This window comes from Arvicanthis niloticus, chromosome 6 (assembly GCF_011762505.2).
Source record: "Arvicanthis niloticus isolate mArvNil1 chromosome 6, mArvNil1.pat.X, whole genome shotgun sequence".
NCBI classification, from domain to species: domain Eukaryota; kingdom Metazoa; phylum Chordata; class Mammalia; order Rodentia; family Muridae; genus Arvicanthis; species Arvicanthis niloticus.
In genome coordinates this window covers 62,999,333-63,017,222 of record NC_047663.1, presented here as the reverse complement: position 1 = coordinate 63,017,222, position 17,890 = coordinate 62,999,333, and the positions used below count along the sequence as shown (strand labels likewise).

General features: G+C 47.0%; 2 protein-coding genes across 2 annotated transcripts; both read right to left on the bottom strand.

Annotated features, from left to right (window-relative positions):
- Positions 1–340: 340 nt before the first annotated feature.
- Positions 341–4,396, bottom strand: LOC117712002 (uncharacterized). The gene is made up of 3 exons (XM_034507983.2): positions 4,330–4,396; positions 1,152–1,328; positions 341–598 (listed from the first exon to the last, which is right to left on the bottom strand). Exons 1-3 carry the CDS (start codon positions 4,394–4,396, stop codon positions 405–407), a joined length of 438 nt encoding a protein of 145 aa, XP_034363874.2. The 3' UTR covers positions 341–404.
- A 1,198-nt stretch (positions 4,397–5,594) lies between these two features.
- LOC117711463 (olfactory receptor 2T27-like) lies at positions 5,595–14,954 on the bottom strand. Its single transcript, XM_034507148.2, has 4 exons — positions 14,900–14,954; positions 14,611–14,728; positions 12,014–12,136; positions 5,595–7,498 (listed from the first exon to the last, which is right to left on the bottom strand). The coding sequence occupies exons 3-4, from the start codon at positions 12,040–12,042 to the stop codon at positions 6,538–6,540; spliced, it is 990 nt and encodes a 329-aa protein (XP_034363039.2). The 5' UTR covers positions 12,043–12,136; positions 14,611–14,728; positions 14,900–14,954; the 3' UTR covers positions 5,595–6,537.
- Positions 14,955–17,890: the final 2,936 nt, after the last annotated feature.

The following is a 17,890-nucleotide window of genomic DNA, read 5'->3' as shown; positions in this document are numbered from 1 at the left end:
ATCAGGCAGTTGTGCAGGGAGCTCTGGGGACGGAGCTTTGTAGAGCTGTTACCCAGGCTGGAGGTTGTCTTGCTGGAGATGGTAACACCACTGCTGACACCTGACACTCCACAGACAATGCCCCAAACTCACTGATTTACTAAACTAGGTGTGGGCGGACTCATTCCTTTGGCTTGCCATCGGTAACCCATTTTCAGTGAATGAACAGATGCCTGCTCATTCATCACTCCCCAGGAAGTCACACAGAGGTTCTGTTCCATTCCCTGTGTGACTGGGCATACACTAAGGTCTGTGGCAAGTAGATAACTGAATGTACATGTACTGAAATTGACAAACAATGTGAAAAACAAACAAAAACTGCAACTTTAATTCTTCCGTGATGGTGGCTGAACCTCTGCAGCTGCTCAGTGAAGCAGTTTCTCCAGGAAGAGAACAAAGAAGATGGGGGTCGGGGGTCTGACTCTGGCCCCGTTTCTCATGGCTGATTTACAGATTTCACTTTTGTTACTGATGGTAAAACCCATATAAGCCGTCACTGTGTCTTTGCATTGGTCTAAGGTCACGCATTTCATCAGCTGAATGGGGATGTCGCTGACACCTGCGGGAAGAAACACATGCGACACATCCCCCTGGCCTTAGGTCCCACTTTGACCTACACAAGACTGGTCCATAGATCGAGGCAGACCAGCTGCCTTCTCACGGGACTCAGACACACTGCTCTCTAGGCCTGAGACAGGCGGTGGGTTGGGATGTTTTTCTCCTAGCATAGGGCCTTCCAATCCCTGAATTTCTCCCAAGCCATGTCAATCAAGTACTGGTATGTCTTCTATACGTCTGTGGACAGAACCCTTGGTACCCTGCAGTAACCCGCTAGCACTGGGGTATGACAGTGCTCTGATTGACATCTGCGCTGTGCTAGGAGCATTCTGTATGCTGCTGCTGCTGCTGCTGCTGCTGCTGCTGCTGCTGCTGCTGCTGCTGCTTGGAGCTGTGCAAACTTGTGCTGCAGCCAGACACGGATTTTAAGATCATGAAGATATTACCTCTCACTCCTGGCTTGACTTGCCTATCACAACACCAACACCTGAGTGATCATTCATGACTATGCTCTAAGCCTTTCAACGTGCTTTTGGGTCCATCCTCTCAGGCACCTGTGTTTACGATGCCGGAGAACTCCACACACTTTATCTTGTTCGTGGAGCACCACTTGAGCTGTGGACTACACTCCCTCCCCTTCACGGTGAAGCATGTGGGACACTTGAGACCGCTGGAGCTGAATTCATCCACGTCCTTCTCCTCTAGCTCGTTCATTGTGATTTCCCAGGAGTCTGTTGGTGGGTAGGGGGCACAAGACAAGACAGAAAACTGGCTGGCCATTGGTCACAGGTGAGATAAATGCATATGTCCAAAGAGCCACAGCTTCTTGGAGTGGTCCTTCCCACTCGGCCTCCCCTCCACTCCGCCCTTGACATCCGCAAGTGACGCTTTCTGATTCCTCTCAGTCATACTAGAGTCACTGCATAATCCCCAGCCTTCGAGGAGCATGCTCTCTGATGGGGGAAGACACTGCATCTGCAATGATAATAAATGCTACAGAGAGAAACGAATGTGTCAGAGAGTTCAGGGTGGGGGTTGCAGTGCACAGGGTACAGGGAAGCCCTCAGTGAAAGGTGATGCGGTGAGTGGAGTCCCAGGGGAAGTTTAATTCCAAACACTTGCAGCAATTATTTGGCCTTGGAAGCACAGGGTAGCCTCAGAATGGGCAAGTGACAAGGCAGAGCCTGTTCTTCCTGCATCCTCTGCCTCTGGGGATCCAATATTATCTTCTCAGTCTTAAGACAGCAAATCTGTGTCTCCATCAAGTGTCTCCACAGTGGTCATGGGTTAGGACAGGGCTTGGCCACTCTAGAGAGAGAGGTCCTTGGCAGAGGAGAGAGTGATAGGAGATAGGAATGGAGAAGCTAAGATGGTGAAGGAAGGGTAAGAAGAGAGGGAGAGCCAGGGCTGTCTGCAGAAGTGCTCTCGGTCACCTCCTCAGGAGTGCTGCCTCTCCATGGCTCTGCGGCCCCATGAGCTGAGATAATAAAACCATGAGGGTGTAACTACTGAAGCTCCACAAACTCCTGACCTAGCTTGGGTACCAAGAGTTCTGGGATTTCATGTTTAGAAAGAATGAGGACTGACCATACAGCTTGTGGAGGAATGGGCAGGTTGGCCTTGAGGACTGGGCCATGGTGATGCTCTCCATGGTGAAGAAGAAGGTCCCTCAGGGAGAAGACATGGGCTGGGTGGCAGATGGAATACCTCAGAGCTTTGTTCCCTGGCAAGGAACTATGGTAAGTGTGAAACTCCCAGGGCCTTTGTTTATTCTGAAGGATAGTGTGTGTGTGTGTGTGTGTGTGTGTGTGTGTGTATGCCTGTATGGCAAAATATTTTAATAATTCTGCTTAATGTGTGCTTTTCAGTTACTGTCCCACATTGCTCTGGCCCAGCTAAGTCAATACTTCTCCACTTTGGGCAGAAGCAGGAGCTGATGTAGTGGGGCCCCTAAATGCCTGAATGCTCCAGGCCCTGAAATTCTCAGACACCCAGGGTGAGCCTAGCATTGTCTCCCTCCAGAGTATGGGTGGAGCCCAATCTGAAGGAATTAAAATTAAAAAAAAAAGAGAGACAAAGAGAAAAAGAGAAATAAAGAGAGAGAAATAATTTATAAAAATACAAAAAGCTTAATATCCAAAGCAATAAAAATCTGAGAAAAACATCTCAAAAAGAATGGCAGTCATTAACAGTAAAGAGACTTCCCAGAACTCCGAAAATATGGAGATGCCTCTTCCTTCTTTCTCCTGTGAATTCTCATTCCCACTCTACATCTAATGTGACTATTTTTCTTAAAATCAAAATCAAATATAATTAAAATGTGTGTCCCGAGAGTGCTGCAGGCCTGCACAGCTAGAACCTATGTGTATACCAATCCCTGTGGAATGCACAGACGAACAGAAGTTGACAGTGAATGTAAGTAGGCAGCAGCATTTAACTCTGGTGGGTTCATTGGGACCACATGTTAAGAGAGGAAGGTCATCTGAGGCAAGGATTTCAAGGGCAGGCTGAGTAACAGACTCTGTCTAAAAACATACTGACAAGTGAAAAGACAGATAGACAAACAAACAAACCCCAAACAACAAAAGCCAACAAGACATCAGCATTACTTTTGGAGGGGGAGGATTTGATGATGTAGAATCAGTTTACTATAGGTACTGTGGTGGTTTGAATATACTTGGCCCGTAGGGAGTGGTACTTTTAGGAGGTGTGGCCTTGTTGGAGGAAGTGTGTCAGTGTTGGGGGTGGGCTTTGGAGGTCTAACCTATGCTTAGGCTCTACACATTGGGGAAGAGGGTGTCCTCCTAACTGCCCGAGGATGCTGGTCTTCTCCTGGCTGGCTTTTGATTGGGATGTAGAACTCTCGGCTTCTCCAGCATCATGACAGCCTGCATGCTACATGACAGCCTACATGTCATGATGATGATGATGGCTTGAACCTCTGAGACTATAAGGCAGCCCCAATGAAATGTTTTCATTTCTAAGAGTTGTTTTGGTCATGGTGTCTCTTCACAGCACTGGAAACCCAAACCAGACAAGTACCAACTGTAGAGTCCAGCAGTACCTACCTATGCACTTTCTGCTCTGTAACCATGTTCACGTTAGCTTTTATTGTAGCTATCTGTGAGGGTGAGTGATTGGAGATGACTGTGTCCCCACAGGGAGGCTGAGCAGGAGGACACAGTGGGCATGTTTTTGATGGGGATGGGCAGGACACAGCACACTTGGTGTACAATTCTGCCCTGGAAGCAGATAAGAAACTAGTGTAGGTTTTCAGTGAGGGGCTAACCCTGGAAAAGCCAATAGAAAGGTGTGGTAGTGCTGCCATCAGAAGCTGACCTGGGGTGTAGAGAAGAGTTTTTAGTCATGGGCATCTATTATTTATTTTAAAAGCTATAAGCACAAATAATTAAAATAGGAGAAAAGGGAATAAGGGTTATGGAATTTTGCTTTTGGTGGGAAAGGTGCCTATTTTGGCTGGAGAGATGGCTCAGTGGTTAAGAGCACCCACTATTCTTCCGGAGGACCTTGGTTTGATGCCCCGCACCCACATGGTGTCTCACAACCATTGGTAACTCCAGTTCCAAGGGGTCTTATGACCTCTTCTGCATGTGATATGTAGATATACATGTAGGCAGAATACCCATACACGTTTTTAAGAAGGTCTAACATAGCAAATATTCAAGAAAACATCTCTGTAAACCATGAAGCATGGCTCCATTCTACCCTCACCTGTTGAGAAGGGCATGAAGGCAAGGCTACAGGCCAAGAGAAGCCTGCTCGGGGTGGCGGGGTGCATCATGGTCCAGACTGTTAGGTCCCGTCTCTGTGGAAAGAGTATGGTCAGGTAGAGTTCACGCAATGCAATAAGGTCAGGTTACGCCGACTTCCTCCCTCCCAATGTGGGCAGCATTGCCTCCCAGTCCGAAGCTCCCCGCAACCAGAATCAGGGCTCTAAGTATCCTAAACTGGATACAGAGAGCAAGCCCCTGGGCTCAGAGGCTGAGTGTCATGCTGACAGCCTGGCTCTGGAGGAATCTGGGGGAACTAAGAAACCACCTAGACTTATACGGCCTGAAAGAAACTCTGGCCCATTCTCTCTCTCTCTCTTTTTTTACAAGGCTAAACTGAAATGGGTGGGTGAGGGCAATTTAAGAGGTTTATCTAAATGAACATCATGCCCTCTGGATGAACTGGGAAGGTTGGGTGGCCAGGGTAAAACCAAGAACCAGTACCGGGTGCTGGGGTCTAAAGCGCTGCTCTTCCTAAAGTAGGCCAAACTGCATTGCGCATGCGTGTAGTGCAGGGGCTCCAGGTTGTCATTGGTCTGCATCTTACACTCTTCCCGCCTTCTCGGAGTCTTGGCCAATGAGATTTCACTGTCTCTAGCTCCCAAATGACTAGCGATATCTTGGCAGGGGATTTCTGCAGGTCTGAGAAAAAAAGAGGCCTGGTGAATTGAGGCTTCTGTTTTCCCCACCTCTCACTACCCAGGTAAAGATGTCTTCTTGTGACTGGCTGCCTTCGCTACTGTCTAGAAGACCCTCTGACGAGAAGTACCCGGGTACTTTTAACTGACATTCATTCGTCAACCGCAACGCCCCTCCAGTGAGCAGGGCATGGAAAGCAGCAGCTCTTCACTTCAGGTCACCCCGTCTGTCACTATCATTTTTTGGAAGTATGTGTGTGGAAGTATTTTTTTGGAAGCAGTGGAGAGGAGGGTAGGGAGGACATTGGGAGAGCTTGGGGTATCAGATGAGACCAAGAGGCCAGACTTCACAGGGCTTTGTGGAAGGATGAATTTGAAATGCCTCTGAAATATTCTGTGGGTGTGTGGAATTAGAGCGGGTGTGTGCTGAGAGAAGGGGTTGGGAAGTCTGGCTGACCTGTATGTCTGTATAGCTAACTTTGGAGCCAGGTGATGACTGAAGTCATGGCCTTATGTGTGTGTGTGTGTGTGTGTGTGTGTGTGTGTGTGTGAAGAGAGAGAGCTAGCCTCAGGCTTTAAAGACCTTTATTATTTAATAGGAAAGACTTCCTATCACTTTATAGGAAAGGGGAAGAGGTAGGAATATGGAGTCATTGCCAAGGCAGGAACAAATTCCAAGTAGCTAGCAACAGGACCAGCAGTCCTGAGATCAGGTAAGGAAATGTTCTTTGCAGGTTTTATTTATCCAGTGTTTGTTATTGATCACATGTTCTAGGTTCCCTCCTAGAAGCTGACAGTGTGGCATTAAAGAAGCAAATCATCTGCCGTCTGGGTCAGTACACTCTTAATGGGGGAAAAAAGAAACCTCAAATCCACAAATAGGAGGAGGGGAAGATAGTGGGCGGGGGGTGGGGGGGTCAGAGAGCCATGGTGGACAGGATAAGTGTTGCAGATGTCTCTGGTGCTTTAAGCCATTTCTAAGCAAGAGAAGGAGGAGCTATCTGAAAATGTCAGGCACAGTTCCTGCCTTGGAGGACTCTGCTGAGGACCTGTGCTGAGGACGTGCAGGCAGGGCAGCGTGCTGAAGGACAGGCGTTGATAGGGAAGTCCGATGAAGTAGCCAGGCATGAAGGAGTTTATGGGTCCTTGGCTTCTAGTGGGGCTGGAGGGAAAGCTCTCAGACACTCAGTGATACAGAGGGCATGGGTTACTGCTATGGTCCCACAAAGAAGGCTGGGGTGTGCTGAGGTGTAGGGGATCCAGTAAAGACAATTCTCTGAAGAAAGAAAGTAGTAACTGAGGGTTGGTGTGGGGGCAGGGGGAAGTGATGGCTTCTCCTTTCATTTCTCAGCACATGAATTTGGGAGTTGACTTATTGGCTTTGGGTGGGGGGAATCCCAGAATAGGATCCTGAAGTTACTGAAGTAGAGGTCCTTTTCCTTGCCTTAGCATTCGATGCATATGATGCTGTGGAGGTCTGAGGTACTTGTCTCTCAGTCCTCTCTCGGGTCTCAGGCATTCCTACTGACTCCACACCTGCCCATTGCTTTCTTCATCGCCCCTGTAACTTCCTTGTTCCTGAGGCTGTAGATGACAGGGTTAAGCATGGGTGTGAGAACAGTGTAAAAGACGGATACTACATCATCTTGGCCTGGCGAGTGATAGGAAGCTGGTAACATGTAGGTGTAGACCAGGGGCCCATAGAAGAGATTGACAACTGTCAGGTGGGAGGAGCATGTGGCCAGGGCCTTCTTACGCCCCTCCACGGAGTGCATCCGGAGCACAGCAGCCAGGATAAGGGCATAGGAGGTGGTAATGAAGGTAATGGGCACCAGGAGGACCACCACTCCCGTCACAAATAGTACCTGCTCATAGGCTTCCGTGTCGGCACAGGCCAGCATCAGCAGCGAGGGCACCTCACAAAAGAAGTGGGAGATCTTCCGAGATCCACAGTAGGGGAACTGAAGGGTCAGAGAAGTCTGAATGGAGGCATTGAGGGATCCTCCCAACCAGGAGGCCACAACCATGAGCAGGCACACCTGGCGGCTCATGAGCACTGGGTAACGCAGAGGGTTGCAGATAGCCACATAACGGTCATAAGCCATGAGGGCTAGCAGGAGGCACTCTGCAGCCCCCAGGAACATGAAGAAAAACATCTGTGCCCCACAGCCTCCGAAGGAGATGCTTGTCCAACCAAAGAGAAAGCCTACTATCATCTTGGGGACAGTGACTGATGTAAAGAAGATGTCCAGAAAGGACAACTGGCTGAGGAGGAAGTACATGGGGGTGTGGAGTCTGGTGTCCATCCAAATCAAAAGGACCATGGCTGTGTTGCCCGCCATAGCAAGGATGTAGACCAACATCACCATGCTGAACAGGAACAGGTGCATCTGGCTGTTGTTAAAAAGGCTCGTCAGCACAAAGCCAGTGGTGGAGTAGTTCCAGTGCTCGCTGCCCATCTGCTGAGCTGCACTGTGGGGAGAAAGAACCAGTTCACCAGTGGCAGAGAGGGGGAGAAGGGTTGAGGTAAGAAGGGAACACCCAGGGAGCTCAAGGGGTGACCCAGAGAGCCAGGTAGTAGCAGATATCCTTTGTCATTAATGCACTTGCCGGTGTTTGTAGGGTCATTATTTCAGAGGAAAAACCGCTATTGAGATCATAGCCTGTAGTGAAAGCAGTGTTCAGAGGGAAACATGCTACTCTGAATGTGTGTTGTGCAAGAAGGAAGACCAAAGACTAGCAGCTCATCTTCCCATTCCACAGGGAAAAAGAGGATGCTAGGGAAAGCCCCAGCACATCTCTACACACCCCGCCCACCCCATTACTGAAATATACACCGTTATTGATATTTTTACAAGCTTATGCCTGACTGGCTAGTTCCACACCCGTGTGAATTATATGGTCAGTGTTCTTGCTGATGTGAGGGTTTGTGTGATTCATTTTTCTTACAAGCGAGAGCTGTGGGCGTAGCCGAGAAGGGGCATTTTGGTGTCTGCCAAAGCTGCCTGCCCAGCCCCATCTTTCCCTTGTGGTCCTGGCCACCAGGAGGCTTTCATTTGGGTTTTTGTGCTCCGGGTGCAGTTATGTCTTTAAACGGGTTTTGAAAATATGTGTTTATCTTCATACCATTGCTTTCTCATCTTCAACAATTTCATAAACAAGTCTTATCTTGGCAGTCAGAGCCCCTGTTGCATCCTGATGCCTACCAGGCTCTGAAAGTATAAACACACCAGCCCTTGTAAGGATGAAAACCAGCTGTGGTAGCTTCTTCTGGGAGCACCAGAGACTCCAGCTCCTCCATGCTCGGACTGCAATCATTCAGGTGAGCTCTCCAGTCTCAAAGAACAGCTCAGGGAAGCTACTGTGGGAAACAAACCACCCAAAGGCAGTGTTTGGAGGCTGGAGAGGGGGCAAGTGAGGCCAATCTCTGATACAGTGAGGATGAGGCTATAGGTGAGCTCGCTTCAGGCAGAGCCCCCTTTTTACCACAGCATGTTGGAACAATGTTCCTGGCATCTAGTATCCCAGGGGATGCCTTAAGTCCTACCCTGCTCGGGTCTGACAGCAAATGGCTTAAGTGGAGGGACTGAAGAAATGTAAAAGGAGCAACGTAGAGTTCCACGAAGGAGCTGTGGAGGCAAGAGAACCTGCTGTTGGCAGATGGGTCTCTGGGTCATAGCAGGGAGGGAGGCAAATGTGACGGGTGATAGCCTATGTCCCCCACTCCTGTGAGACTCACTAGCAGGGATGAGCAATCTGAGTGATTGTTTCTTGCCCACGGATCTAGTCTCCAGGAATGCTTGCTTGCTGGTTTTTAAATTTAATTAAAAAAATTTTTTTTGAGACAGGTTTTGATACATTCAGACCGGCCTCAAATTCACTACGTGGCCAAGGACAACTTTGAACTTTTCTGATTCTCCTGCCTCCACATCCCAGGTGAAACTATAGGCATGCACCTTGGTGCCTGGCTTTATGAGGTGCAAGGGATGGAACCCAGGCTTGTTGCATGATAGGCAAGCACTCTAGCCACTGAGGTATAGCACCATCCTTGTCTCAGACTGCTTTGATGGGCGGTCTGGGTTGAGATCCACTAACTAAACGCCAGCCTGAATCTCAGCATCTCACTGCTGACTGTGAAGCCAGGAGGTCCCACAGTAAGATAGCCAGGAACAGGGGCAGGAAGCAGCACTGCTAAGGGGACCTGCCTATGGCTTCAACCTCACCATTCCCAGGTTCCCACGCTGGGAACACAAGATCTCAGATACAATTTAAAGAAGTTTAGAGCTTGACTGTCTCAGGGTCCCAGGGTCTACTCTGAAACCTGTCTCAGAAGTAGAGCACAGAAGAGCACTGTTAAAACCAACTATTGCAGACAGCACTAAGGTAAGTGAATGATAGCTGTCAGGGCTAATTCCTAATAATATACCTGTCTGTATGCCCTTGATATGCAAACCATGCATTCTAGATTCTATAGCCCATTATTTTCTAGTGTCAGGGGTTGTAGTCTGGGACACCCATCTTCTTACCTTAGAGGATCCTAGGATGAGAGTCTAGGCCACTAGAAATGATGGCTGTATCCAGAGTCAGCTCAAACCATTTGAACCATGACTACACCACTGCCTACCCATCTTGCTCATCCATGCTTACAGAAAAACTAAAAACAACCAAGCAAAAGCTCAGGAAAAGTCAACAAGGCTGTAGCACAGTTGATTGAATGCCTCATATTCACGAGCCCTGGATTTGATCTTTAGTGCTACACAAACCAGACATAGTGGTATATACCTCTAATCTCAGCAACTGGGAGGAGACAGGAGGATCAGAAGTTCAAGGTCTTCTTTGTCTACATCGTGAATTTGAGGCCAGCCTGGGATGCATGAGAACTTGTCTCAAACCTAATATGACAACAAGCCAGGAAGAGTTTGTCTACAATTTCTGCTCCCTCCCTCTGACTCCTGATGAACCATGGTACTTTCCGATATGACCCTGTATAGCCTGCTATGCTCCCTTCTTCTGGGAATTGTAAATATGAAACCATCTTGTCAATGGTCTCCTGTTCTGTTGACCTTGTACTAAAATAAAAATGAAGCTTCAGGTTGCGTTCAATGCTTTCCCATAAAGAGAATGAGAGATTTTGGCATTTTACAAGCACAACTTGCTTTATGTCTCAAACATCCCAGATTTTATATCTGGAAAGAACCTCGCTATTGGCAAGCAATATGAAACACGGTCAACAAACTTGGCCTTTTACCTGCAGCTGGAATCTTCATGGCTATTCTACCATGGCTGTTCTCAGCCTCAGCACTACTGGAATTCATGGCTGCGTAATCCTTTGCAGTCGGCGATGCCCCGTGTGCTGTACACTTAGCGCCATACCTCACTGCATCCTCTAGATGCCAGTGGCAAGCTGACCTAGTCATGAGAACCTCAAGTCTCTCAAGACATCATGGAGTGCCTCTGTCATGTGTAGTTACCCCCCACCTCCGGGGAATCTCTTCAGGAAAGCATTTCCCTTCCCTCCTCTCCACTGAGACAAATTAAAAAGCCTAGGAGTTCATGCAGTGCGATATTTTTATTCTGAACTGGCTGGATGTCCTTTTCAGATTTTACCCCATTTAAAATGTTGTTCTCAAGTATGTTGACAAGCTACTAGTTCCACCACCACGCCCCACTGATTCTTAGCTATGTACCTTGTGCAGGATACTTAGCTTAGCCCCCAGGTCCCTCATCCCAAAGAATGAGAGCATTAAGTGGTGGATGCCTGGGAGCATCCATAGGAGGCCTGACCACTGAGCATTAGCTGCTGCTGGCTGCAATGCTGCTGCCATTGTGTAGCTTACACACACTTCTATGGAAGGTGGGATGCCTGTGTGCACAACCCAGGGGTATTGTGAGTGCAGGATAAAACTAGGAGGGTGTGCCTTTTCCAGAGCAGGCATGGAAATGACTCATTTCACACAAGCAACTTAATTTCACATCATAACCCATAGAATTTGGGTCAATGTTGGGGGACTATAGGAAGGTGTGTACATAGGAAAACATGTTTGTTTGTAGAGGCTCCACCATCTCTGTTTCCACCCTCATGGCACAGTCATGTGAGGTCAACATCCCGTTTGGGAGCACAAGGCACCCCTGCTTGATACAGCAATGCTTCTCTCCCTTGTTCCAACACAGGTTTTCTTCCCTTGGTGGGATTTTAGAGTTGATGTACACATGTGTACTTCAATGTCTGTAACAGGTGCCTGCCTATGTGCACATTACATGCTTATTGTATGAGTCTCTCTCTCTCTCTCTCTCTCTCTCTCTCTCTCTCTCTCTTTCTTTCTCTCTCTCATACACACACACTCAGAGAGAGAGAGAACAATCACTCAAATTCTTTTTCTTTCATACTGTTCCAGAAGAGAGGAGGTTTTTCGCTCTTGTCTCTTCCAGCATGTAGAGAACAGGATCCGTAGACTTCAGACACTGAGGACTGTCTACAGTGAATAACGGGATATGTGGGTGTGACTCACATGTTTGCTGTGATAGGCTGGCATCTAGCCCAGGGTTCACTTGGTTGCTTTGACTCCTGGTTTTTCTGGGCCCACTTTATGTCTTATTCAATCCCATGGTTAGGCTGGTATTTCATCCCGCCCATCATGCACACACTCAGAAGGGATAGCCTTAATTTTAATAATGTTGGGCTGGAGAGATGGCTCACAGGTTAAGAGCACTGACTGCTCTTCCAAAGATCCTGAGTTCAATTCCCAGCAGCCACATGGAGGCTCACAACCATCTGTAATGGGATCTGATGCTCTCTTCTGGCATATCTGAAGACAGCAACAGTGTACTCACATATATAAAATAAATAAATCTTTTTTAAAAAAAGAGTTTACATTAAATTTTTTTTAACAGTGTCAGGTATTTGTTGGTAGAAAAGCTTGCTGACCATCAGAGATACGAGTGCTGAGACCTTGAGAGAGAAGAGAACTGTCTTTCCCTACAACTCACCTCATATTATCCCAGTCTGTGCTGTCCATCAGGAACCGGCCCCTCTTGTTAACTTTTCTCCTTCCATGTTCACTCAGAGCTGTAGGCTGAGGTTCAGAGACCAAACTGCCTCTCTTGGAAAGTCTGCATGGAGAACCAAGAAAGCTTGGAGTGAAATTTGTCCCCTTCACACAGGACAAAGAATCCTCATTCCTTAGAGCCCCTTCTCTGCATGGTATATTCTATTGAGCTTTACTGCAAGGACAGTAAAGTGTTGGCTATCGCTAGCATGGCCACATCCTCCACCATGCCACCACTGAGTAGCTTTCAGGATTGGCCCGGCCCAATTCCCCCCACTTTCAGGACTTCAATTACACAGTCCTGGGGAGTGCCCATCATTCTCCCATGCAGTTTAGATTTATACAACAAGCTTACTGAGAGGCTGGAAACTGCCTCATCTGAAGTCTGGAAGTCAGAGATGAAGTCAAGGGACTTAGAAGTCTGTGTGGTCTTCATTTTGAAATCTTCACAGCTCCACAACCCCCAGAGCCTGTGCTATGCTCCTAAAAGCAGCCATTTAACTGGTCTGGAGGTATAGCTTGGTCTTTGGAAGGTTTTATAAAAGGGTCTGAGCACTAACAAATCTACTGAGTTAGACTTCCCGGACAGGAATGATGGGTAACCCCACTGCAGCAGCGGCAGAGATAGACCAGGGGTGGGCTCCAGATAAGCACCATGCATTGTGTGTCCACTGTGAAAACTCTCAGGCTCCAACTCAGATCCAACAAGTGAGAAATTGGGTGGATCTCAGAAAGATGTCTATCTCAATGGCCTTCCAAGTGAGCCACTAAGAGACTCCTGAGAACCATTGCTCTAGTTATATGTTCACACCCAGGAGTTGCTTGCTCTTCAGGGGACCTTTGTCCATGTTTGAAGACCAATTTGGTGATCATGAGGAAGAAGAGGGATGCTGCTGGCATCCAGTTGGGGGAGAAGCTGGGCATGGTCCAAGGATCTCCCTACAAAGAGTTAGCCAGCTCAACACATCCACAGTTCTGAGGCCCAATAACTCCACTCCTGCTCTTCCCTTGTCTGTGGTGAGCTTGCAGCCTCTCAAACATATGCGGGGGTGCTTCTGTCCACTTTCCCGTGTGGAAGCTGAATTACATGTTGAGGGGTAGTGTGAATGTGTGTGGTCACTACAGGTCATCCGAGGAGGAAAGGGGAAGAATCAGCTGGAAGACTATGTGCATGTTCATGTGTAGGGTGCATGCATGCAGGTACATGTATATATGTGTGTCATCATGCATGTGGAGATCAGAGGACAACCTTGGGTGTCCCTCCTCAGATACTCACTTGTTTTTTTTTTTTTTTTTGAGGTAGGGTCTCTCACTGTCCTGGAGCTCATTAAGTAGGCTAGGCTGGCTACTCTCCAGGTAGGGGTCCTTGTATCTCCTCTTCCTCAGTATTGGGATAAAAGCACACCAACATGCATGGCTTTTTGTGGGAGTTCTAGGGGATCAAAGTGAGGGACTCAAGCTTGCAAAATGAATGTTTTACTGACTGAGCTATATCCAGAGCCCAAAAGAAACCCTGTAAATAATATTGATTCCTGTTATTTTGTAGCACCCAAACATCCTCAGCCCAGGCTTCTGGGAATTTAAACATACTTGGCTCTAAGCAACTGAGCAACAGCTTGACCCAAACAGCTGCCTGAGCAGATGTATATTTGGGTATGAGAGACACACAGCAAACAGGCAGAACCTTTTGCCCTGCAGAGCACAAGGGTTTTCTAGGCTCCTCTGAGTATGAGGTCAGCCTCTGCCAGAAAGCTAGAGCTGCTACAGGGCCCCTGACTACTGCTCAGGCAGATGCTTGACCTACAGATAGAATGTTAACCGTTCTTGCTTCACTGTTCTGCAGGCTGTCAAGGCCATGATGAGAGTCACTAATTTCTGACTGGAGAGTCACTGGCTGGAGCAGTTCCAGGGAGGAGAGGTTGCTTTCTCTGTTCTACACAGCCACATGACACTGGGATTTCTCAGGTCCAGGCTTTCTGGATGCAGATGGCTATACTCTCTTCCCTTTTATGCCTTCTGCGAGCCAGGACCACACTCAGAGTCTTTCACAGCTATGGGAAGCTGGGACTCTGAGATGACAGAGTGGTGGGTTCTGACCAAGAGCCAGGTCTTGTTCTGACATATGCTCTCCAAAACCTCACATCCTCAAAATTAGTGAAGGATAGTCTACCAATCATTTAAGAGACAACAGTGAGCAGACTCAGAATAACTTACAGACTGTGATCACTACGTCACACTGTGTAATATAACTTATAGACACTGATCAAGCTAAACCTAGGTGGAAATATCTAAAGAAATGGAATATCTATGAAGAAACACATATAAGATGACCAACCAGGCTTGTAGGTCTCAGCTCTTCTGTGGCCCCAACTCAGTACCTGAGCAGAGTGAAGCTCAGGGCCAGTAAACAGAGACAGCTGGGCTTCTAGGAAGCAGGACACCCCAGCTGAGAGGGGTTTGTCTTTAAAAGAGCAGATGAAGTAAGGTCTGGGTTCTTTAACCTCCCTCAGTCAGTTCTGAGGGTGAGAGTTTCCTCACCTGTGCACAGCTCTGAGGTCTGTCCCTGGGCTGGGGGAGTCTTCCAAATCTGACACCCAGAGATCCTACTGAATCCCAAGTGTTCCTTGATGTTTTCTCAGCAGGAAACCCAGTGGTTCTGCAAAGGGAAACAAACTAGGTCTCAAGTCAGAAATAGCTTGTGTTAAAATCTGCCATAAAGCTCTTCAATTCTATAGAAGTGAAAGCTTCTCTAAGAAAACACACACACACACACACACACACACACACACACACACACACACACACACGCACACACACACACACACACCTTCTGCTGTAGTGAAGGATTTTCAGGGGCACCAGGGCCCCGAGGCTATTGTTCTAAATCACTTATATATTCATAAAATGCTTAGGCAATCGTGGGTGTAAGTCAACACATCAACAGAGCATCAGCTTGGTATCTGGGGGAAACTGCCTCACCAGTGAGCAATTAGAGACAAGGGCTCCCTCCCTCCCTTGTCCGTCCTCCTCCCTCCCTCCCACTATTTCTTATATTAGCTAATATTTCTTATGTTAATTGAAGTTCTTATATCACCTGTATGTACATATGTATATATGTATGTATGTAGGTTTTTTGTTTTTGTTTTTTGTTTTTTTTTTTTGTTTTGTTTTTTTTTTTTGAGACAGGGTTTCTCTGTGTAGCCCTGGCTGTCCTGGAACTCACTCTGTAGACCAGGCTGGCCTCGAACTCAGAAATCCGAACCTCTGCCTCCCAAGTGCTGAGATTAAAGGTGTGCACCACCACTGCCTGGCAGGTTTTTTTTTTTGTTTGTTTGTTTTTGTTTTTTTTGTTTTGTTTTGTTTTTTTTTTTTTGAGACAGGGTTTCTTTGTGTAACCCTGGCTGACCTGGAACTCACTTTGTAAACTATGCTGGCTTTGAACTCAGGGATTCACCTGTCTGTGTGCTGGGATTAATGGCATGTGCCAACCACTCCTGGCTTCAGTTATAATATTTTAAAAAATTATTTATTATTTATTATCTGTATGAGTACACTGTAACTGTCTTCAGATACAGCAGAAGAGGGCATCAGATCCTATTACAGATGATTGTGAGCCACCATGTGGTTGCTGGGAATTGAACTCAGGACCTCTGGAAGAACAGTCAGTGCTCTTAACCACTGAGCCATCTCTCCAGCCCCAGTTATAATTTTCCAGAAGTCTTACTGTTCTAATGTGGTTTTATTTTTCAACTTGAAAGAAATTAGGATGGGAAGTGAGCTTGTCTTGCTTCACCTCCTGTATTGTGTAAGATATACACTGCCTTACCTCACTTATACAATAGCACGACACAGGTAGATCAGTCATTGTTTTAAAACATGAAAACACAGACAGTTAAGTAGTTCAGTGCCCAGGTCACCCGCACAACCAACAGTAGATCTGGGATGTGGGCACAGGTTGATGGTCACCATGGAGCCCATTCCCTTCCTGGTCTTCCACATGGCCTGTGTGTGCCACACCAGACATATGTTTATCCTTGGCATTTAGGTCATCAGGGGTACACAGATGCCCACAGTGGGACTGAAGCTGTTCTCTCTTGCTATCCCCTCTTCCATCTGAATCTCATATAGTTCAGGCTGGCCTTGAAATTTTCTATACAGCTAAAGATGACCTAGACTCCAGCTCCTGCTGCTTCTACCTCTTAAGTGCTAGGATTATAGGCATCCACCATGAGTGCCAGTTTTATATGGCACTGAGGATTGAAATCAGGGCCTCATGCATTCTAGGTGAGCAGTATATAACTGAGATACACCCCAGACCTTCTCACACTTTGTTTGCCCAGCAATACTTATGAAGTACCTGCAAGGCTGGGCTGTATTAGGGAAGCATGGCTTACCCTGGTGCCATTCTGGTCCATAAGCACCAGATGAAGTTTTCCATGAGGTCATGTGACCCAGTTCTCTGCACATAGAGTTCAAGCTACCGTGGCAGAACGCTCTGGGATGCATCCCAGGTTTACTGAACTGGTAGAAGGAATGACTGGTAGTCTAGTTAGGCTTATTTTGCTTAATTTATATCCTCTGCTTGGCACTTCATAGAACAGAACAGGAGCAGTCAATTCCTGTCTCCTGTCATTGAACACTCACAGACTTTGAATGGTGTCATTGCAAATCTGTCCTCTATGAGACTTTTATTCTTTGATGGTCTCCCCTCCTCATTACATTCTAAGTTCTTTATGTTTTATGTATGTTGCGGTCATCCGGGCCCAAATACTTTTCTGACTGATAGAGATGCGGTGGCCACTTCTAGTCTCTTAAATATAATTTCTGTTGTTTTTATTTACAATCATTCCATTGCATGATGTGGTGGTTTAGGTGATGCTAGCTGTAGGTCCCTAGTTATTTGTATCATTGCTTAAAACTGGACTCATTCCACTTTGGCGTCACCTGGCTTCTAGATCTGTGTCTACTGTCATATATTAACCCCACTGTAATGTTCTTACACAGGTGAGCAACTAAATATTGTTACAGGAAATGTGGTTGTTCTAGTACTTTTTTTCCTAAAATAATGAGTATTTTTGTTAGTGTACTATTTTAGAGCCAGGGAGATGGCACAGGTGGTAACATGTTTGTTTTTTTAAGCATGAGGACCGAGCTTGACTCCTAGAATTTATCTAATAAACCTGAGCTTGTTGATGCGTGTCTGTTTATCCCTAGCCTTGGAGTGGTGGAGACAGGGGCTCTTTAGGGCTCCGTGACCAGCCAGCCTATCTCGTCAGTGGGTTTTAGGCCAATGAGAGACTCTGTCTCAAAAACAAGGTGGATAGAGCCTAAGGGATGTGATCTGAAGTTGACCTTTGGCCTTCACATGAATGTGAAGTACTAATGCACACATAAGGACACACACACGTGCACACTACATGCATATACACGTGTACATACTCACACACACAAAAGAAGAAATCTAATACTTTAAAATTAGTGTTTTAAGCCTCTGACAGTTTGATTATTATTATTTAGGATAACAGTATAAATAGCCACCACTCATCACAGTCTTGATACATCAGGTGTGGAGGATGTAGGGCTTTTCATCTTTGTATCAGTACCATGAGATGTGAATCATCACATCTGTGGGCTTCAAGGCAGCAGGGACATTCACATGACTGTCTTGGGTCCAAGGGGCTGAGCCAGGATTTAAACCAAGGAATAACAGGGCCCATAGTTCTGCTTTAGGGGTAGGCTTTGAAATGTCAAACTCTAGAATGTCAGTGAAAGTGCTTTTAAGAAACATTTGTTGTAGCCGGGCAGTGGTGGTGCACGC